The sequence below is a fragment of the Bison bison genome, unplaced genomic scaffold (genome assembly GCF_000754665.1).
Source record: "Bison bison bison isolate TAMUID 2011002044 unplaced genomic scaffold, Bison_UMD1.0 scf7180017864143, whole genome shotgun sequence".
NCBI lineage: Eukaryota > Metazoa > Chordata > Mammalia > Artiodactyla > Bovidae > Bison > Bison bison.
In genome coordinates this window covers 7703299-7726934 of record NW_011494715.1, presented here as the reverse complement: position 1 = coordinate 7726934, position 23636 = coordinate 7703299, and the positions used below count along the sequence as shown (strand labels likewise).

The 23636-nt window shown below is 44.9% G+C and overlaps 1 protein-coding gene across 1 annotated transcript in view; it reads right to left on the bottom strand.

The window, feature by feature from the left end:
- Positions 1 to 23217, bottom strand: part of TSHZ2 (teashirt zinc finger homeobox 2) — a 393350-nt gene extending 370133 nt beyond the window's left edge. The window contains exon 1 of the mRNA XM_010840297.1: positions 22880 to 23217. Within this exon, the coding sequence (XP_010838599.1) occupies positions 22880 to 22919 (40 nt within the window). The 5' untranslated portion in view covers positions 22920 to 23217. The remainder of the gene's footprint in view (positions 1 to 22879) is intronic.
- Positions 23218 to 23636: the final 419 nt, after the last annotated feature.

Below are 23636 nucleotides of genomic sequence, written 5' to 3'. Positions count from 1 at the left end.
CCGCATAAACAAGGCGTTCCTTCACATATGGCAGCAGCCTGGAGTCGCCACTCTGCAGAAGAATAAACTAGGAAGGTTTCTCTGAGCCTCGACCGTACAAGACGCATGGCTCTGGCAGTTTTTCTGCAAGAAGGCAAATTGCCATCCAACCGGTTAGTCTCTGAATGAGTCCCAGATCCAATGCAAGAAATCAGACAAACTCCAACTCTCTCAGCGCAACGCCCATATCGTACCACCTTTCTCAGCCCTGGAAAGCGGGGAAGTCACACTCCTCCCAGCTGGCTTTGACACAGTCATTTCTCTCCCACTCAACCTCACCACATCTCTCATTCTTGACATACAAAAACATTTTTTTAAATCACGAGCATCTTTATCATTTCAGGCTCGTCAGTTCGCATTTTGCCTAATTAATAAATAAATCAAGCCCTGAAAGGAAATGAAAGTGGAGACGGACTTTTGGACCCAACCAAAAGAAGCCGCAGCGAGCTAGACGGGGAATGTGCTGCTTTCGAGTCCTCCAGGCTTCTTCCAGGGGTCACATTTCACCTCCGTTTCTACCATATAGAAGCCTTTTTATTAAACTAGGTGCCCAGAAGCACAAATGAAGACCTCAAAAAAATAGACCTCTCTCTCCAAAGATGTTATACACTGCTATTCTAGTAGTCCTCAAACTGTTGGCTCGCCCCTCTACAAACGCCACGTTAACTAGCATTTACCGAGCGCTTGCTATGTGCCAAGCATGCGTGAAGCACACCACACACACGGGTGTGATCCACGTGGCAGCCCACACAGTATTAGCGGAAGTGTTTCTTTCAAAATGAAGAGACTAATGTTTATAATAAACATTACTTTATTAACAAAGAGAAAATTTGTTATTAATAAATGTTAGATTATTAATAAACAAATAACTTGCCTAAGATCAGACAGAAAGTAAGGGCCTGGCCTCAGTCTGTCATATCGTGAGGTCAGGTACGTGTGAAGCATCTGGGACAGGGCCTGGCAGGGAGTAGACTCTCAGGACACGCAACAAGTCATTATTGACACACTGGTCATTATTGTTTCAGGGAACAAAACAGAGAAAAGGCTGATTCTATCCAGGGTTACAGCGAGCAGTGATCAGAGTGGCCAACTTGAGGCAAATCTGGAAACCTTCACAGCAAGTCATTACTCGTAAGAGCTGAGCAGGGGCTAGTGTGTGCAGGAAAGGAGGGACCTGGGCTCAAGAAGGATTAGTCAGAAAAGAAATCAGGGAACCAGCGCTTGTGGAAATGTTCAGGGCTTCCTGGGATAAACGAGGCCCAGAAAACTAACAAACATAGAAACAGAAATGGACTTGAGTTCATCCATTTATCCATCCCTCCCTCCCTCCACCCGTCCACCCAGCAATTCTAGGTACCCCATCTCTGACCTTTTAAGATGGGGGCCTTATCTCATTCACCTCTGTAGCCCTGGCACACAGCACGGGGTCTTGAGAATAATAGAAACTATTAAATATCAGTTGAAAGAATCAAAGGATGGCTCTCAATAGATCCGCTCCTTTCAGGGAACTCACCGTCCATGAATCAGTTCGATCTTTCCAAGCCCCCTCCCTTCCATGCCTCCTTCGTATTATTCCTGGAATGAGATTTTTACCCTGGAAGATCTACACCACAGCATGAGTGTTGGCTCAGCACAGTTTAAAGCTCAAGCCCTCGCCCCACAAATTTTTCTTTGCTACTCTGGAAGTCAAGCCTCCTCTTTTTGCCATTTGCTTCTCCCACTGAAAATTAAAACATCTCAGCCTCACAGATTGCTTTGCTGAGTGCATTATTTGTTACAGCTCTTGTTTTCATGATGCAAAAACAATAGGAAGCCCTTCCTGTCACTTTGATTTTTTTTGAAATTTCTTTAATAAAATTGTAAGTTTCCATTGCTACTGTTTTATTTGCGGGGAGGACTCCCCATTAACTTATCCAATTCCTTCCCTCCACTGCAGGAGAGCAGTTTGAAGTATGTGCCTGAGAATTCAAACTGGAGTTACAAACCAGTATTCTTGTTTATTTGTCAGAGTGCAGTGGCAGATTCAGAAGTTAAACCAAAGCACAAAACTCTTCTTGTGGAGTGGGTGCTCAGGGGACTGCGGTCTAAAATGAAAATCAGATCATTGCTCAAAAAGAGGGGGGGAAAAACCCTCACACAGTGCATTGTAACACATTTGAAAACATCTCCATGTTCCTTAAATGTTCTGCTGAGTGCTAACAGGTCAGTCCACAGGAAATGCAAGAATACGTTATATTTTAATCAGGGCGCATAAAACACTGTCTCGAATGTTATGTTGCCCGGGGGAATGCAGTGAGCAGGGAACACTTACAAACTCCAGGTCAGTCTCCCCATTACATCACTCTGAAAAAAGGAAATTTATGAGGTTAAATTATATGGATGTTATATATTGGAACTGTTAGCCCATTCCCAAATGAGAATGTTGGCTCAAATAGCCAGATTCCCTGAGAGAAATTTCTTAAGGCCTTCCATTATGGATGTTTTTATGGTAAATTTCCACAAAAAAGTGAAGACTTATTCATTCTTCGAAGATAGTGAAATGAATAAAAAGAAAGATGTCTAACCAAAAAAACCAAGTCCAAATTCCAATAGAGAGGGCACCTAAAAGACTTACGTGTATTATTTTTCTCCAGAGATAATAATACGGGAGTTATTTTGTGGAACTTACTCATGATTTATTTGATCTATTTCTCATCTAAGTGATTGGAAACACAGATGTTGACGCTATAACTTTGCTTCCAGTAAATAATTCCTCAAAGGACTCACATTTGTTTAACCTTAGTCACAAGATGATAAAACTTATTAAACATTTATGGAAGCAGCAACACAATTTTGTTGGTTTATGTCTTTGGCAAGTTTAGAAACTCATATCCCCAACTTTTCCACCTCCCCTTCACCTCTCTAAAAGAAAAATATCTTTGAGGAAGTTACTGTACCTGAATTATGAAGTCCCCCCTCCCCCTAATTCCTCCATTTGCGGCTGCAGTCTGACAGTAACAGGAGGGCTGCCGTGCTGATCTCGAAGAACAATAATTAAACCAAGGGGACAGCAGACAAGGTGTCCTACGGGGCCGCCAGAGGAAGAATAAAAACCTCACTGGGGAACTGTTTTCTTAGGACGGCGAGCCTGCTTCTGAGATAAGCAAACACTCACACGTGTGATGTGCGTGCATGCATTCGTTCACTCAACAGCGTTCCCGAGAACCTGCTCCATTCAGTCCTGTGCACATACATAACCTGGGCATCTGAATATCCCCTCGACGCCAGGAATCTCGAGCAAGGTTTTCCATCCATCCGCTCACTCACTCATTCAACAAAACACCTACTGTGCTTCAGCTGCAGCCCATGAAATTGTCCTGCGATTTGAGAGATTTGTCAGTTCCTCACATGACATAACGTAGACACAGAGAGAGAAACCACAGCCTACAGAGCCTTCTCCCTGGTGTTATCTGTCACCTACACCTTTCCTATTGAGAGCTGACTTCCTGTGCAGGGAGCGCCCAGGGTAACTATGGCTCTGTTTTCCGCTCACCTTGAGCTCTAACCCAGGGGGGCGGGGGCACTGCAGCACAGGCTACCCTGGGGAAATACACCATGACACCGACCTCATGTTCACAGGGAAAATCCTGAAGAGCTTTGTGGTGATTACATTAGCCGCTTAGCCTTAGCGTGAATATATGCATGGATACATGGGCTTATTCTGGGCTTTTCTGGTGGCTCGGTGGTAAAGAATCCGCCTGCCAATGGAGGAGACGTGGGTTTGACCCCTGGGTGGGGAAGATCCCCTGGAGAAGGAAATAGCAACCCACTCCTCTACTCCAGTATTCTTGCCTGGGAAATCTCATGGGCAGAGAAGCCTGACGGGCTACAGTCCATGGGGTCACAAGAGTCAGACATGACTCAGGACGACAACATATGCGTAGACTATGTCCCCAACAGACACAAAATTCACAGATAATAAGGATGTCTTACTCTTGCCCCACCAGACACACACACTAATACCCACAACATACGTAATCCAGATGTGCATGAAACGCATATCCACAACACGCATCATGTCCACAAATTTACAGCTCAGACTCACAATAAAACAGATCCTCAGAGCGTACACACAAGGAGCAGTGTTCTAAGGATGATGCTGTTCTTGGCTGCGAAAAGCTTCTGGTACCACACAGACCTTCCAAATCCTGCCTTATTAATACATCTGTCCCCAGGACCGCCCAGTATGCCTCAGTTTGTGCTCGCTAAAGTGCTTACACGACAGTGCAACTGTTTGACATGTGAAACTGCAGGGCTGACTACTGTCAATAATTCAACTTGTAACGGGGACAAACAGAAGGTCCCACGCATGCGTGTTCAGTGCCTCGTGGAGCTTCAGCACTGGTAAGCCAAGAGCCGTCCAGCTAGGAAGCTTCATCATTATAAACTCTGAGGACAAAGGCAATTCCTTTTAGGCTATTCATGCTTTTTTCCCCCCTCAACTTCTCTCCAGACCCTACCCCACCCCACTTCAAAGAGGCAAAAGACTGTTTTCTTGACATTCTAGGATTCAAGCCATGTCGATGGCTGTCTCGTTCATTATTAAGATTATTGACTTGCTTTATGTTCAGTTTACTTACTTTAAGCAGACATTTAGCGAACACCTACTAGATGCAAATTAGCTAGCTAAATTTTTGGTTAGAGAATATATACTTCGGTAAAGACACCAAGAATGTTCACAATATGAAGTATTAGCTGTTTAAATGACGTTTGTTTTCTCAACTGATTATCTTTCTAAATGCAGTAAAATTCTCACAACTGTTAGTCTCTTCGTAAATTAGTTGTGACAATGGTAAAAATTCCCGAGAACATTCATTACTGGGTTGTGTGTAATAGTGAAAACTTTAAAATATGCTCAATGTCTATTAACAAAGGAATGATAAATTGGTAAAATTGTACATGCTTATGGTGCAATATTATAAAGCATTTTAAAAAAGAATTAGTTATATCGATTTTCTTAAATCTATAATCTCTTTCTCTCTTTTTTTCCTACCTCCATACTTGCATACTTGGCTAGAGACTCAAACATAAAGTAAAAAAAAAAAAATTAAATATAGTGTGAAACTACCTATACATCTCAATAAATCTGAAAGAAAAAATTTATTTTTAATTGAGAAACAAAAAATTTTAATTAAAAGAAAACTTGTAGCTAATAAATTAAATCATATTAAAAATGAAAACAAACAAAACATTGTAAACATATAAAAAAAAAGAAAAATGCACCTCCCTACGTATATGTACAGGTGATAACTGATACTATAAGAAACAGAAGATGTCACACCAAACTCTTCATGGCGCAGAGGGGAAAGTAATAATAGCTGAAAAACACCTGTTATGCACCAAGCACTGTTCTAAGTACTTATAATAATAAGTGCCAACTTTTTAAACCTCATAATAGTGAAGTAAGCACCTCCTTATACTCATTTTACAGGACTGAGGTGCAGAGATTTTAAGTTTGCTTTTCCAAGGGAACAACTTTATTTGTACAGTTTAATTCCTTCATATCTGAAATTTACTGACTAAGTGAAATAAGCTCAGGTTATTGACAGTCCTCTCCTCTATTCCAACTGATTGATTATTCCCATCCAGTATTCATAAAGATTTACCTTAAAGACAATAAAACAGGATGATAATTTCATTCCATTTCTCATTAAAATAACTTGAAATCAAATGGCAAGGCAGTTTGCCAAACTTTATATTTTTACAAAGGTTTGTTCCAAAATGTCATCCATATTAAAAAATAAAAAAAGAAACCACCATTCACTAAAAACAATCATTGATATTTTTTCAAGAATGATCCCCTCATGATTTCTGCTGTAAGCAACATTTTTCCCTCTGAGACCTGATCCCTAGAATTTAATGACCATCTTCCCCCCGCCCCCCACATTATTCAGAGTACTCATTTAAATGTCACCTATAATTAAATACTTACAAGTAAGAAACACCTTTAGAGACCCTGACCATAAATATTACGAGGGACTCTAAAGGGAAATCTGTGAGGGTAACTTTTCGTTTGCTAAAATGAATAACGCGGTCGCGTCACTGCATGTGTTCTGCATTTTTGATGGCCAGGAAGAGTCATGGAGCCTACAAGAGATTTATGGGGAACAGATGAGCAGCGTCTGACTCCAGGAACATCCTCAAGGATGCTGCAGGAAGTGGGTGAGCACGGCTCCCAACTGAGCCACCCCAGATGGGCTGAGCTGGGGATGGCCACGGTTTCTCTTTTTTTAACTTCTGTTTAATAAAACAGAAACGAACTTAGGAAAATGCTGCTGTGTAAAGCTCAAGAGGTTCTAGACTTTGTTTTTTTGTCTTTTAATCTTCGTAGGCTCAACTTTTGAAAATGGTGTTTAGGTGTTTAGGTAAGGATGATTCTTTCTCTCTCTGTGTGTCATCTCTTTCTTTCCCCACAATTGACAGACTTCGGTCTTGAGGAACCCCTCGATTTTGGCTCATGCCCTTGGTCTGAACGTAGGTATACTAGACTATGAATGTTTATGTAGGTGACTCTTTGCTATTAAGCATTAAATACTGTGAGAAGTAACAAATCATCGTGCCTGAGCACTTGGGTTCTGATTGGCAGACCCGGGTTTCAGCATTTTATTTAAAAGCTTCTGTTATCTTCAAGTTACTTGAAATTTCCAGAACTTCATTTCCTTGTCTATTCAATGGGCCAAAAATAATAATATCCAGCTCTCGGGATGTTGTGTGGAGAGACCTTTATGGAAACGACTTGTATGTAGTCGATGCCAGGTAAATAGTAACCACTTGGTGTAGATTTTTGGTTTGTGCTATCCAAGTCAGTAAAGAGTGGGCATTATATGATGACGACCATGGGCTTCCCTGGTGGCTCCGTTGGTCAAGAATCTGCCTGCAATGCAAGAGACCCAGGTTCGATCCCTGGGTCAGGAAGAGCCCTTGGAGAAGGAAACAGCAACCCATGCCAGTATTCTTGCCTGGGAAATCTCATGGACAGAGGAGCCTGGTGAGCTACAATCCATGGGGTTGCAAAGAGTCAGACATGACTTAGCGACCAGACCAAACAAAACCATGACTTAGCGACTAAACCAAACCGAGATAGATGGATAGATAGATATGTATAAGCGTTTTCTTCATCATTGCTGCCATCATCATTTTTTTTCACAATCACAGGCACAGATGCTAGATAGAAGGGGATTGGAAGTCTGATTACTGGGAAGAATCAGGAAAGAACAGAGAGGAAATGGATCAAGGGAAAAAAAGAGGTACTGCTGAAGAGGGGATGAGCATATATGAAGATAACAAGTTTCAAAGAATAAAGCGAGGTTTTCTGTCCTTTCTGCCAAGAGTTCCCAACATTTCAGACAGTATAATAAATAAAGAACTGGGTCTAGGAGGTTCCTTTTGTTTCTTTCTTGTCTTTTGACTCGGTACCAGGGTGTCAGCCAGTTCCCAAGCAGAGGGAGTCCTTGCTATATATTCTGTTGGACTGACTGACTTTCTCCTTCTTGACTGAGGAGTTCTCTGGACTCTGATGTTTTGTGTTGTGACCAGATAGACCAGTACATAAATGGGCATGTTTCCCTGTTGAAATACATTCAGGGACATTGTCCTCACCATTTCTAAAAGTACAGGCCATTGTCAAGAGAAAGAGAGAGTGAAAAAGAGAGACAACTTATATTTTTTCCATGACTAAAAGCCAAAAGTGAAAATGGACCCTAGAAATAATTTTTGTGTCTAAATGCTTTGGCATTTGCAATTGAGAGAGAGCGTGAAGACAAAGGAGAACAAGTATGAGAAGGAGGACAGCCCTTAGATATTTCCCCTATATCCTGTAGTTCAGAGCCTTAGTGGGTGCCTAAAATTGATTCATGGGCCTCAACTCCACCCTATGGACTCAGAACCACTATGCTCTGGTCTGGGAATCTGTAGGTTTGCATTTTAACATGTTTTCCAAGTGAGGAGATACTAAATAAAAGCTGAAGACCACTGCTCTATTCCAGATGCAAAACCAGAACATTATTCCCTGTGCTTCCATACTTGCAAAGTTTCCCGGGCCAGCAAACACTTTCCAGAGCTTTTCTCTGATATCCTGGGAGGGGAAGTTCCTTCTGATTTTTAAAGTTTTTGAAGTGCTCATGAAAGCCTGTTTTCCGGGCGTTTCTCTGACCTGAGTGTGACTTGGCAACTGCAGCTCGCAGCTGGCTCGTGAATCCCCGCCCTGCTCAGGCTCTGGGCGTCCGTGGCGTCCTCAGGGTCAGTCATTCTGCCCCATCCTCATGGTCTGTGTAATACCCTCCCCCAGCCACTGCTTTCTCTATAATTCCCTCTTTTATTTACTGAAATAATTTTATCTAAAAATGAAAACTTATGTCAGTACAGTCAGTGGAAAGTCAGTCACATTTGCCATAAGTGATGGTAATCGGACAATGAAAAATCCAAGTGTTAATATTTTATTATTCACTGTTGCTCATGATAGTCTTTGAATTTGTGGGATAAACCAATTGGAGAGAAGTGTTTAAGGCAGGCTAACACCAAGGGAGACTTTCTTCTTGATTAAATCAGAGGGTTTGAACCAGTATTGAACAACTGATACTGTTTTCACTTCTTGCCTTCCTGCTACTTAAAACTGTCTGTGTCCCCACTGGTTCCACAGCACATAAGGGGGCAACTCTGGACGGGCTTCCCAGGTGGTGCTAGTGGTAAAGAACTTGCCCCCAGTGCAGGTGACATAAGCCACAGGGTCGATCCCTGGGTCGGGAAGATCCCCTGGAGGAGGGCCTGGAAACCCACTCCAACATTCTTGCCTGGAGAATTCCATGGACAGAGGAGCCTGGTGGGCTACAGTCCATGGGGTCAGAGAATCGGACACAGCTGAAGCAACTTGGCACTGGCTTTAAAGCCTCTTAGAGATGGGCTTGCTTTCCTCGAGAAAACATGGTGTACAGCACACTCGTGCGCTTGGGCAGAGGAGGCGGTCATTAGGGGTCTCCATTGCTGTGGAAACATCAATTCCAGTTCCTCTCTACTTTCCTGCTTCCCAGAGACGCACCTTTATTTATCTCCTTGGGCTTTTTCACTTTAATGCCTAATAATCACATCACCGTCATTCATTCTTTCCAACCATATTTATTGAGCACCAACTCTGCCAGGCTTTGTGGACACAAAGCAAATAAGATGTAAGATCCCTTCAAGGTCATAAGCTCAGAGTCATGGTGACGATTTTAGTAACTTATCATTCAAAGAGCTCTCACTGTATACAAGGCACGGTTCTGAGTGCTCTGCAAGTGTTTAGACTTCGCTCCTCCTAAGCAAGCAAGAGGGAGTTTCCAGTATCTCTACCACTAAGGAAATCGAGGCATGAAGACAAGTATTTACTTGTTGATGCAGTGACTGGTGTCCTTGGCCCTGTCCCACGCACCGCCACGCACTAAGCATGCTACCCGTTTATCTCAGTGAATCCTTGCAGAAACCCAGTGAGATCAGGCTTTCTAGTAGGTCTGTTTTGCAAAAAAGGAAATTGAAAGTTTGGGAGGTAGAGGTACTTGAGGTCACACAGCAAGGAAATGCCTGACGGGAAAGAAATGCAAGCCCCTCTGTCTGACTCCAGGGTGCACCCCGCTGCCCTGACACTGTATTGTCTGATGGGACAGGGAGACGCAACTCCAAGACTCCATGAAATGCACTTGAAAGAGACTAGCTTCCCCCTGCACAGCCATGTCTAGAGTCAAGGCAGCGCCAAACAATTTCCTCTGTTCCCACCGTGGCTCCGAAAACGGGAGACTGACACTTTTCAGTAAGAAGCAAGAGAAAGAATTCAAGAAGATAAAAGGATAAATACAGTTAAGTTTTCACGTACAGTTCTCAGTATCCTCTTTTCCACTGACACCCACCTGCACTCTTCGGTACATCTTGTCCATCTTTGGACCAAGTTTGCCATCTTCTCCCCCATCGGTCTGGTCCAAATCATCACCTGGTTCTGACTAGATGGACAGGAGCCTCCAAAGGGGTCAATATGCTTACAGCCTTTGTGTGCGAGCATGCTCAGTCGTGTCTGACTCTTTGTGATCCCATGGACTAAAGCCCACCAGGCTCCTCGGTCCCTGGAATTCTCCTGGCAAAGAATACTGGAGTGGGTAGCCATGCCCTCCTCCAGGGGATCTTCCCGACCCGGGGATGGAACCGGGGTCTCCTGCATTGCAGGCAGATTCTTGGCTCAGTGCACAGACTGAAGGCTCTGCACACTGAGCCACCTGCGCTTGTAGCCTGGGTCGCTGAGGACTAATATTGCAGCAGCACGATCCTGTAAAGGCCTCAGTCAAACCCATCTCTCGCTGTGCCCTCGCCCTCCGAGGCTTCCCATTCGGTTAGAACCTTGGCTTCGTTTGCGGCGTCTCAGTCCCGGAGCACCTAGGCCTCCGTCTAATCCCGCGGCCCCACCGTCCGCCCGCTCTCCCTCTGCTCCAGCTGCCCCGGTCCCCTTGTTGCTCCTGCAGATCCTGCAGCAGCTCCAGCCCCGCGACTTCCCCACCCCCGGACCCAGCTTCCCCAGAGAACCGCCCTGTGCTCTCTGCAACCGTCCTAGAACCCAGAGTCACAGCGCCTACACGGAGGGGAGGGGCCTGTGCTGACAGTCTTATCTAAGACAGCTCATCCTCCTGGGACACGGGACCCCTCACTCCGTTCATTTTCTCTCTTGCACACCGCACTCCCCGACACAGGGTGCCGGGCCTCTGTTTGCTTGTTTGGGACCCGTCTGCCACATAAGTGTAAGCCTCAAGAAGGCAGGCCTTTTGTCGAATTTTGACTTGAGCCTCTGGTTCCAGCACCTTCCACAGGACCTAGTACCCAGCAGATCTTCAACGCTTCGGTTAAATAAAGGTCCCAATGCAGGCAGAAAATCCCCAGTACTTTCGGCTAACCCAGGCTCTGTCCTAAGCTATTCCTTAACAGGCACCAGCCAATCTCCCTTCTTTCTTCTGCCAAGCACTTATCTGCAGGTGACAATTAAAAAGTGAAGAAGGCGTTACCAGGAAACAGCCTATAGCCTTCTCCCGTTAGCTTAACAACCCCTAAGCTCCGCTGCCTTGGGCCCGAGGGGATGAGCGCAGGGTTCCAGTGGGGGAGGGGGAGACGCCCAACCCTGGGAGGCTTCGAGCCCCTGGGTGATGCGGGCAGGGAACCACTCTGCGCCTGGGAGCAGAGAGAGGAGAAGAGAGAGAGAGGCAGAGAGACAGAGACAGAGACAGAGAGAGACAGAGAGAGAGACAGAGACAGAGAGAGAGACAGAGACAAAGAGACAGAGACAGAGAGAGACAGAGACAGAGAGACAGAGACAGAGACAGAGAGACAGAGAGAGAGACAGAGACAGAGAGAGAGACAGAGACAGAGAAAGAGAGAGAGACAGAGAAAGAGAGAGAGACAGAGAGACAGAGACAGAGAGAGACAGAGAGACAGAGAGAGAGACAGAGACAGAGAAAGAGAGACAGACAGAGAAAGAGAGAGAGACAGAGAAAGAGAGAGAGACAGACAGAGAGACAGAGACAGAGAGAGACAGAGACAGAGAGACAGAGACAGAGAAAGAGAGAGAGACAGAGAACAGAGAGAGACACAGAGAGAGACAGAGAGACACGGCTGCAGTCCGAAAGGAGAATCCCTAGCCCCTTTGCCTCCACCAGAGTCTGGACTTAAGGAGGAAGTCTACCAATCTAGAGTATCAGCAAGCACTCTCCATAAGATGAACAAACCAGTATTTACTGAGAAAAAGGTGACTCACTGCTCGTCAACTGAAGCCAGAGGATTTCATGATGAACAAAACACAAGCTTCTCAGTAAAATCGCCATCTTTTTGTCATTAGCATTTCCTACATTGATAAATATTCAAAGTGCAGCTATGATCATGATTGGTACAGAGGTCTGCCAAAAAATTTTAGAGGTGTAAAAGAGATCCTTATACTCAACATTAATTAATTAGTATACAAAGTAACAAGCTAATTAAAGTATTTATTCATTTACTTATTTATAGCCTCATGTATTCATTCATCAGGAAATATTTATTTAGTGCCTAATAAATACAAGGGCTAATTCAAGTGCCTAGAAATCTCCCAGAATTCCTACAGAAAACAAAACATAAATTCATGTACGGAGAGGATGCCACGTAAGTGCCAGAGACTGCATGGGGGCTTTGCTGGCATCACACCGTCTAATCGCCACAACCACAGTGCGAGGTGAGCAACCCCACATCTCCATCCGCCAGGAGGGGAGACCGAGGCGCATCAAGGTTAAGGGACTCCCCTTCGAGCACGCTGGTGGCCAGTTAAGTAGGGAGGAGCTGCAGCGGACCCCAGATTTGCCTGGGTTTTAATACTGCTTATTCTTTCCACAGCCTCACAGATGCCATCCATCCTCATACCCGTCAGTTCCTCCCTAAAGCCTAGGCATGTGTTTTTACCTCCAGGTGTCGCTTCTATCAGGCCTCCTGGTGGCTCAGACGGTAGAGAACCTGCCTGCAATGCAGAAGACCTGAGTTTGATCCCTGGGTCGGGAAGGTGCCCTGGAGAAGGGAATGACTATCTGTGCCAGTGTTCTGGCCTGGAGAATCCCATGTGCAGAGGAGCCTGGTATCATTCTAAGCATGCTAGTCACCATCACCGAGGGGCCAAGCAAGCAGACTGAATGGATGGACACACCGGAGCCCACCGCTACCTTTGAAATATAAACAAGTACCTCTGTCCTACTAACAACCCAGTCAGATGCATCAGGCCACAGCTTGAACCCCACAGGGACTCACTGGAAAAGACCGCGATGCTGGGAAAGATTGAAGGTGGCAGGAGAAGGGGACGACAGAGGATGCGATGGTTGGATGGCATCGCCGATGCAATGGACCTGGGTTTGAGCAAGCTCCGGGAGGTGGTGAAGGACCAGGGAGCCTGGTGCACTGCAGTCCGTGGGGTTGCAGAGAGCCGGGCACGACTTGGCGAGTGAGCAAGGATGACAGGGAGCCATCGCACTTAGATTCGGATCTAGGAGGGCCTGTCCTGCCTCTCTCTCCTCCTCCTCTCCTGCCTCTCTCCCCTGTCTTCATCCGCTCCAGACACAGCGGCCTCCTACGTATTCCTCAGGCATACAAGATATTTCCGACCTTGGGTTTTTACGGCCTCATCTGCCTGAAAGGCTTCTCCCAGATCTGTGCATGGCTAGTTCCTCACGGTCTGATCAAATGTCACCACCCAACCACTTTCCACAAAATAGCAACTCTCTATCCCTCTCTAGTCCACTCATTCCAATTCATTTTTTTCTTTTTTTGAATTGCCATTAGGACTATTTAATATTATATATTTATTTGTTCATTAGCTTTTTGGCCTCACCCCCAAGAATATTTGCTGGAATTTTCCCTACTTCAGTATTCCGGTGCCAGGATCAATGCCTGGCACATAGTAGGTGAACAGGCAACTGCTGTGGGGTGAATGAACACGTGACGGCAAACATACATGCGTGAAGAGGAAGTGCCGGCTTCATAAACGGCAGATGGTCCTAAGATTCCCGCTGGGGAGCCACGGAGGGCAACGTCCTCTGTCAGTGTTCTCAGGGTCCACCCACCGCCAGGTTTAACATCACCACAGATGCCCCGGAAGAACAGGAACTGAGGGTCCTCCACTGGCAAATTACTGTGGCTCTTCCAGGGAAGTACCACAGCGGATCGAGTGCCTAGGTCTTGGAAGCAGAAAGTTTCAGACCAACTCGGCCACTGCATGGCGGTGGATGAACTGCTCCACAGGCTACTCAGATCCCAGTCAGGAAAATAAAGATACTGTTCTAGCATCTAACTCGTAGGAATGTTCTAGGACTCCGCTCAAGGGTTCCCACCTCGGGCAGGTCTCCTCTGACCACCCACACGAATGTTGCCCCATCCTGTTCTTTTATAAAATGTTGTCATCATAGAGCTTTCTTCTATGTGGAAGTTATCTTTTCTCTTTGTTAAATTCCTTGCATATTCTCTGGCTTTCCCCAACTGGAGGGTAAGATCCCCAGGGATCATCCCCATCCTAATACCCCTGAGGATCCCGGTGGCCAGAACAGGACCAGGCACACAGTAAGAACTCAGAAAATAACTGTGGCTTGAAGGAATGATTGTAAAATTCATGAAACGCCCAGTAAAATGCCTGGCATATAAAAAACACTTAGGTAGGGACAAATATCATTATTACAGGTGTTATATTTGTTGTTGCTAGGGCTATAATTACTATTCCTTAGGATATAAATTTTTTTTTTTTTTTTTTGAGCTGGGACAGGGTTCCAACCCGTTCAGCATGACTCTTTATCAGAAAAGGCTAAACCACTACTGAGTGATTATACTCCAGTTTTAAAACTCAAAAGGCACCCACATCTGATTTCTTTTGGGCCCCGAGCCTCTGGTCCCATGACAGCTGGCAGGGTGCCATTTCCCTTCTGGTACATATTTTTCATGGTCTGTTTTTTGGGACTAAGATACAGCGACTCTGTTAGGTGTGGCCCCAAGCAGTTTTGATGCATTTGTATCATCCTTTCCAAAATCCTGAGTCTTAAGAAGAACTATGATTCCACTTCATGGATCACAGCCCTGTCGTGGCAACGGGACTTGCGTAACTCAACGAAGCTATGAGCCATGCCGCGTGGGGCCACCCAAGACGCACGGGTCATGGTGGAGAGTTCTGACAAAACGTGGTCCACTGGAGAAGGGAATGGCAAACCACTCCAGTGTTCTTGCCCCAAGAACCCCAGGAACAGTATGAAAAGGCAAAATGTGACACCGGAAGACTAACGCCCTCAGGTCAGAAGGTGTCCGACATGCCACTGGGCAAGAGTGGAGGTTCTTAGCCCTGACTCGTAGGATGGAACACTTGGGGAAATTCGAGCAACTGGTCCAAACATAAACCTCCAACAAAGAAGACAAGGATTTGAACTTGGGTTAGTCTGACTCCTGACTCACACTCTTATTCTCTAGAGTAAGGTTTATCTCTGAGCTGGCCCAGGGCCACTTAACTAGGGTGGGGGAGCCGTAACCAGAACCCAGGTCACTTCCTTCTCTTCCACAGTCCTTCCACAGCCTACACCTAATCCCAAGGGAGACAACAAGAAGACGGGCACAGCCACATACCCAACTTTCTAATAAAGGAGAATAGCTAAAGGCAACTCTGATATAAAATGTGCTTACATAGCTTTTCATTTTGGCATTTTTTTTCTGTACCAAGTGGTACTGAACACAGAATAGATTTAACTCTTCTCTACAGCATCATCTTGGCCCAGAAGCAATTTGTATCTCCCTGGGGTTAAAAGAGAGAGGCTTCTAAATACATAGAAAAGTCTAAGCATCTGATAAATGGAAGTGATTTAAAGTCAGCCCCTTGCAGTTTATATAGAAATATGTACATGCTGCTGCTTCTGCTCATACAAATCTCCCCGATAGAATACCTTGACCTTCTGTCTTGTTTTTGAATCTCCCACGTCACCAATAGCCAGATTTCATGATTTTTTTTCATGACACAGTAAAACATTTCAGGAGGTTTCTTCCAGATCCATTACAAACAGTATGGCCACTGCCAGCTCTGTTTTTATCTCATTCTGCCCCTCGTAGCTGTTTTCATTAAAAACAATAACTGTGTTCTGCCCACCTTAATACCTAAACTGTATCATTTCCATAGAAGTGACTTGGATGTAGCTTGATGAAGAAAGCTCAGAGGCGATTTCAGAGTATTCACTCAGCTCTGAAAGCACTCAACTAATTAAGACCAGTGATCTTTAATTTTTGTACTGAAAGAAACTGCAGAATGCTGGCTTTAAAAAAAAAATCCACCTTACCATGTAGCAGCTTTACAGAAACACACGGTTTTTCCTTCAGCATAAATGGACACTACAGCTTTTCAATTAAATTAGTCTTTGGAGAGACATGCAAAAGAGCTAAAAAGCTCCTTAAAAATCTTTCCTGCTTCACTGCTCCTCCTGTGCCGGGGGAGATGTGTAGTTACGATGCAATGCTATTTTCTTCTTACCCTGCCGAAACAAAGTTTTCAATCTTGAACCCTGAACTGGCTATGTTATAGAGCTTATGGAGGTTTTGCTTTTGGTTTTCAAGCCCACATTTGGTTTTCTAAAACTATTTTGAGAAAGGGGGTGTACATTACAATGTCCTATATCTTTGTACTTCCAGAGAGAGCTTTGTTAGACCCTGTTTCAGGCCGGGTAGTAGGTAGAGGAATACTGAAACTATTTTTTAAATTAACATAAATGGAAAGGAAACTCTTATTTAGATGAGCAAAATTCAAGACAAATCCTTTCCAATAGGACCCAGGTATTTTTTCCCCCCGTGTAATTTCTCTAAGCTCATTATCTCTAAAACTTTTGCATTGTGCATTCCCTGTTGTTAAGCACAGCTAAATAATACTGATATATTAATAACAGGATTAGCTAGCCATGCATCCTGAATTTTAATTTCTCATTTTTTTTTTTAGCGTTTCAGGCCTTGCTTTGGCGTCGCCACATGTGTGGGAATGCCCATGGGGACATGTTTCTCCTCGGAGGGAAAGCAGAAGGCTGGGGGCGGCAGCGGGCAACCCCACGTGGCCGCTTCAGCGACCTTCGACCCCTCCAAAGTAGTTACTCATTTCATCCATGGAGTTTGCTTTGGAAACAAACACATCAGCAACCCCCACCTGCATCTCACATTTCTCTTCTGCCAGGTCACGTATGTATATTTATAATATCTTGGGAAAGGACCTGAGTCCGATAGTCACCCTCTGACAAAAGAAGTAACACAAACACGGCCAGGCTGCTGAGGACGACTCCAGATGCACCTACAACCTGCATACGAGTCCTCTGACCCCGTAGACAGAGTCCAGAAGTCACATTTGGGCTCAGGGTCTCTCATTTTTATTATCCTTTCTTAAAGACCCAGAATATCTTGAAATCGACTTTTACATGCTAAACATATCCCTTCTCCCGAAAAAAAAAAAAAGTTCCTAAAACAAGTGATTGACACGTCAGTAGCAGGGAAAAAAATGATAAACCCAGTGAAAACAGTGTAGTATGTAGGGGCCTGTAATGATAGAGTGTGTTTTCCTCCCTGCAGCATCCAGGTAATCAGGCAGTCTCAACAAGCTTTTTCTTATGTGGTTAGAATGACTAAGCTCATTCATAACCATAGAGCTGCTTGCCAAAGGTCACCCTAAGGAACAGGAGAATTTCTAACTTTCACTGGAACTTAGGAAACTTAAAATAATTGTAAAAGTACACATTGTTACAAATTACTGAAAAATAATATATTTAAAAAAAACCTCTTCCAGGGTGAACAGGTTCTAGGAAGGTAGAAGGATGAGCTCTCTGATAACAGACTAGAGAGAAGACATTCTGTGTTTACCCCAACATTAGAAAATGAAAATAAATTTCTCCCAAAGGAATAAAAATAAAGCAACGTTCTCAACTTGCAAGGCAACAGAATTATTTGTGTTCCGAGCTTCTTTTAATACCACTGTGATCTTTTTTTTATAAAAGTCGCTCAATTTGATTGTAATTAAATATGTAATGAAAAAGCACTGCTTCGGGGAAGCGATGCAAGACACTCTCTGTTAGTTTAATGCATTTCCAACTGACTTCGCATCAAACGAAAATGATACTCTGTGTATGCCTGGTCTTAATATAGAATTTGTTAGGCAATTTTGTGTTTTTTAAAGGGGACTTGGGTGGACACAGACATTGCCTTTGAAATAGGGGCTGAATCTTCCTAGACCATGACATACCTAAATAAAATTGATGGTACAAATCCAGGGATGGGCAGGAAGCACCACGCTGGACATTTAACTCGTGTCAGCTAATTACGGACCTAGCATAAACATGAACAGGGCCTAGGTTTTCCTCCTGCATGATTTCCCTTAAGCTCAGCTGCAGTGATGAGCAGAAGTGCCTCGTTTCAATGGCCTTAAATAATGCCAGGCTCAATGCCCCTTTAAAACCTGCTCAATCGAGAGTACAAGTCCCAAGACAAATAGATCAACCCAGGTATGATCCAGTTGGAGAAATTCCATCAAATGAGTGAGAAAGTCAGCTGGGATGAAATGAAAGCATAAGCCTGCGCTGGAGAAGGTGACAAAAGGCAAGACGCTTCCAGGGACAGAACTGCTAAAGATGCCTAGGAGGTATTTGTTGGGTGTGAAGGTTTCCTGAACACTAGCAACAGAGTCGAGGAGACTGGGAGAAAAATAAACGTAAGATGGTTGAAAAATAAACGCACCATGTTTCTGAGGGATGCATCTACCCTCCTCAGAAGTGGGCTCTGATTTCCAACCCCCAAGCCAAGAGAAGAGTTTTCTTGTCCAGAAGTTTCTCACGCCCCCTCCCCCTTACCTGGCTTCCACTAGAACTCCCTGTCGCTGGCAATCTGCAGATTAGGGTTAATGCATTGTGTCCTGATATGGCAGATTAAAAATGAAATCAATAAATGCCTAAAACAAATGGGCTTTTGAGCTGTCCCGTTCAATCTGAGTCTTTAAGGGTGAGGAGAGAGGAGGGGGAAGGGGCTCGGAGGGCAGGGGCAGAAGGACCAGTGAAACCATCAGTTTCCACCCAAAACACTGCGTGGACAGTGTGGTTTCAAGGTACCTTTCTTTTTTCAGGGATCTGCCTTAAATCAACAAGAACAGCCTGAACAGATCACGCTGCAGAGCACCTTTAGGGGTGGGAGCATGTGTATATTTTTTTTGTTTTCCATTCATCTGTTAAACATCATACTGTTTGGGTAAGTGAAGGGGTCTCTAGCATGCCTATTTAAACCTTCGAGACGTGAACTTGTCTCTCTGAACTACGCTAAAGCAGAGTGAGAGCGCCAGGGCTGGGACTCCACCCTGTGTCCAGTTCTCTTGAACCCCATCCCTCTCACCAGTGAGTTAAAGGTAAACTTCATCCTGAGCTGTCTGCCTGTTGCTGAGACCTTGCCAGCCAATCTAGTCATTGCCATCATGAGTCTGAAAGAGAGATGGCTCAGGTCATCTCAGCCCTCCTCTGCAGTATTCCGAACTGTCCCTGCTGAATATGCTTCCCATGTAAATAACCTGTGCTATTAAGGTGCAAATTGCAACTTTTAAGTAATGATTGCTAATAGTCTAATGTTTGCTGCCACACAAGGACATTCATGAAAACAAAATCTGCATTATTCATCTCCATATTAAATAAACAAAATAAACTGAGAGAGCTGTTCTTTCCTGCAAGACTTTCCTCAGATCTGGATTACCAGATAGCTTCTGAGAGTCAGCAAAAAGAAAACATTTCATCTCTTCCGATAGACAGAAGCCCGTAATTTATATATACGTTAGACATTCATATATATATGATTTCCAAAGATTTTTCTTCCTATTGGAATTGGCTGGCATTATATAAAAACAAGAGTTCAGGCTGGTGAAATTAAATATGTTGCACGTGTGCAGAGGCTGCGACAGATTGTAGGAAATAGAAGGGTTAGAGTGTAAGTCTACAGTTTTAAATTTTTAACGACTCTGCGTCCTGCAAAATACAAACAAATCACAACGCTGCTCTGTTGTATTTTACCTTCCTGCCATCTTCCCTGTCTTCCCTACAATGGATAGGGGGGAAAGATGCTGGTACAGAATCCTGCAATATTTTCAGGTTAAAAAGTAGACGCATTTTAGTGGTGAATGAAATATGTATCAAAGGAAGCAAAGATACACACACACACGTACGCAAACCCGTGGGGCACTGCAGGCTGCTCTCTAAACTTTGTTCCTTGCCCGAAGTTATAGTATGGTGGAAGAGCGTAGCGTTAGAAAGCCAGGAGGAATGACATTTCGAAGGGAAATGTTCTGACTTAGCTGTTTCCTTAAAGAGAGCTGCCTACCTCACAGCCCTTCCCTTAAAGGAGGGAGGAACAGAACCAGTAAAGGCTAACATTCCCCATCACTTGTAATATCCTCTCTCTCATTCTATCCACATACCTGCTTTATTAGAAAGTTCCGTAAATGATTCCTTGAAATGTGGAACTTAAAACTAATAATGCAAAGGAATCAAATGGCCTCCAACAGTTCTTGGGAAAGAGTCTCAGTTCTGATTCACTCACAGGCTTTTTCTATCTTACATTATTCATTAATCAAGCTAGAACTCGAGCTTTCAACATCAGCCCATGGGAATAATTACTTACAGTTGTGTATTGTGTTTAATTTTAAGCAGTGATAAAAGTTAGCATGGCCACAGTTCTGGAGCCCACCTTGTTCTTCTCCCTGGATGTTAACTGGCAGAAGAATCGGAAAGCAGCTAACCGAATGTGAGAATAACCACTTTAGCTAAAACAGCATAGCATCGGTGACTTCAGAGGAAAGAAATATTACGTGGAAAGATATCCGCTTCAGTAATACGTGAGTAAATAATACCGTAAGAGAGGCCTCATTGTGTACAAAATGAATTATTCCCTTTCAGCTTGACAAGGGTTTCCACTTCTTCCAGTGAAAATAATAAAAGCCATGAAAACAAACATGTAAAGACACTAGGAATACAATATGCCAGGAAACGGAAACTACAGTCAGAACTTTCTAACACACACATGCGCTACAGTAAGCAGATAAGCTAACTCCAACAGATACCAGCTTAATGAAAAGGATCTAATTTAAATAATGTGATACGGCTTTATGGTATACACACCTGAATCCTCATTGATCAGAGGACAATTATAATCAAAGCAGTGCAATTCTGAGCAATGCACTTTTTGTAATGAGCTTACCAGAGGAGACATGTCCAGTCGTTCTGGTAATTTAAATTACTGCCTAGCTGTTGATGGCCTTTACCGGAACAACAAGGGGGGAAAAAAGAGTACTTTCAGGGCAGTATCACTTCTTGCTGGACTGTTGCCCGGGGTTCTCTTGTGGGATGACACTAAGGACTTTATCTCTAATAATCTAGCTATACTTAAACTTACGTTGCTAGCCCTAGATGAAGCAAGCTGACTCTTCCTGAGCCTCAAAGGCCAGTGCATACCCCAAAGCTGTTCGGATTGCAAAGCAATCTAAGTTTTAAAAAGTAAGTGAGTTAAATGTAGAAAGGGACGGGGGTAGGAGGAAGAAACTGTTTGCAAAAGAGGTAGCTAGAGTTGAAAAAAGAACACCTCATTGACTAAGCAAGTTCTAAATATATACGGTACTAAAATACCTAAATTATTTTGCTCTTAGAGAAACAATTGGAAAATAAATGAATCAAAGCTTTATAAATGATATTTCCCCATGCAATTTGAACCAAACCATACGCAGTTTCAGAAGCAATTCTGCGCTCAAAAGGGAAGATAATTGTGGATATCTCCAAGCACATGTACTGCCATTCTTGGCTGGAATCAGGCCATGATGGAAGATGAGCTTGGTGGTCCAGCATGTTCAGACACAAACACCCACTTTGCCCAGATTTGTGACTAACTTTGGATTTGTTCTGAGGGTGGCTCTGCAAAGTTTATGAAAGTGTTCCACTGAACTTCTTCTCCCTAATGTTTCGCTCCAGTTGGAACAGAAGGAAATATTGTGGGGGGTCTGCAGAAGACCAGCCTTCACTGACGCTGCCTTAAAGCTTGAGGGTAAAGACAGAAAGAAGGGGAGGAAAAAACTTAAGCTCTTTGCTAATGCCCGATTCAACTGAAGGACACAAAGAAATAAAACGCCCACATTAAAAGCCAAACAAGATAATAATTGTGCATGTCTGGCTCTCAATCTAGAGGGCAAGGCTTGCGTCACTGGCACTCTGAGTTACCATGGTGAGTGATTTATTGATATATATCAAGAATGAATAGATCAAAGGCAGTGAGATGACAGGTGATCAATCAAATGTCAAATCAAAACTAGCAATCAAGTGGAAAGCTGATTTTTCAGTGGGTGGGTCTGGCAGGAGAAAAATGAACTTTCATATTACACTTCCGAGAAACAAAACCCCAGCATACTATTAAAAAAGCAATTAAGCAACCCAAAAGGAAGGAAAAAATCCTTTACAAGCTCTAACATCCTGATCCATTAACCTGTTCCTCTCTTTTTTTGGAGGAGGGGGTGGTAAGAATTCAAATGGGATAGTTCCCACCGCACAAATCAATTTACAAAGTTTGCAACTCACTCTGTGCAAAGAAGATCCAGAACTGTTTCAATGTTCGAGGGGCATTCCCCCCTGCCCCCCACCTTTTTTTTTTTTTTTTTAGAGAAGGGAGAGTGTTGATTAGATTTCCAAAGGAGGCTCCTCTTAGAAAACAGATTCAAAGATTCCTTTCCTGGGGTGGTTTTTTACACCTTGGCGATCAAAGCTGAAGTCCCATGGCTTGCCCCAGAGCCAGCCTTGCAGCCCTAGGCTGGGGCACGGCTCAAAGTTCAGCGCCCCAAACCCCCGCGAGAGGAAACGCCGTCCCCTGAGGCCAGAAGCCACTGGCAGCGACCACCCGGAGGGGGGCGCGGGCGGCAGGATTGCTCCCCACTGCGAACCCCAAATGCTCAGCGCAACTTTGGGCCGAGAGGCAAGAAGCAGACTGGGAGAAAGTTAGGGGTGGGGTAGAGGGTGGAGGGAAAAAAAGTTTAAGGAGGAAAGGCTTGGTGGGATAGCTTGCCCCCACCCCCCAACCGGAGCCTGGAAAGGGGAGGACAGGGGAGGCTGGAGAAGGCGAGCGAGGACGGGGTTATTAGCGGGGCAGAGCGGGGCACCGGAGCTGACGCCCCCGAAAGGCAAGCGAGGGGGGGTGGCGTCCCGGGGCGCCCGGGCGAGGAGCTGGCGCCCCGGGCCGCCGGGCCGCCGGGCCGGGCCGCCCCGCGCGGAGCCGGGTCTCTTACCTGCCGCCCGCTTGGGTGCCTGCTGCTTCCTCCTTGGCATCGCTCTAGTTCGCTCCAGTCCCACTTCTGGCGCCCCAGCCCCGAGCCGCCGCGCGCGGGGGCCCGCTGTCTCGCTCGCCTCTCCGGGTCTCCTCCGCCTCCTGCCCGGTGGCTCCCAGGGCGTCACTCGGCCTCTGTCCCCCTGTCCCTGCAACTCCTCCACCGGGGGCCGGAGACCCCCCTCTCTGCGTGGCAGGCAAGACACGGGTGGCTGTGCCGGCTGGGTTGAAGTAGAGGGTGGGTCTGCCTTGTTTGTTTGTTTGTTTGGTTTTGGATTTTTTGTTTTTGTTTTTTCTCCTCTCTCTTTTTGTTTTTGCTTTTTGGAAAATTTTTTTTTTTGGTTTGGTTTTTTTTGTTGGTTTTTTTTTTTTTTTTTGGTGACTGTTGAGACACTTGATTTCTTTATTAAACATCCAAGAGCGGGTTCGGATGGAAGGGACGAGGGACGCACACGCGCGCGTAAAGATAAGGAAAAAAAAACAACAACACACAAACAATCCTGGGAAGGCAGTGGGGTCCTCTTTCGCTCCTTCCTTCTCCTCCTGGCCTTCTGCACCTCTGCCTCCTCGCCTTCCTCTTCCTCGCCGGGCTCGATGGCGGATTCGCGCCGGGGGCAGAGAGATCTCTCACTGTCGGGTTGTGGCTGCTGTCAGATCCCCGTCTCTGAGTGATATGCGAGAGGACAGGAGCGGGTTTGGGAAAGACAGAAAATCTGGAA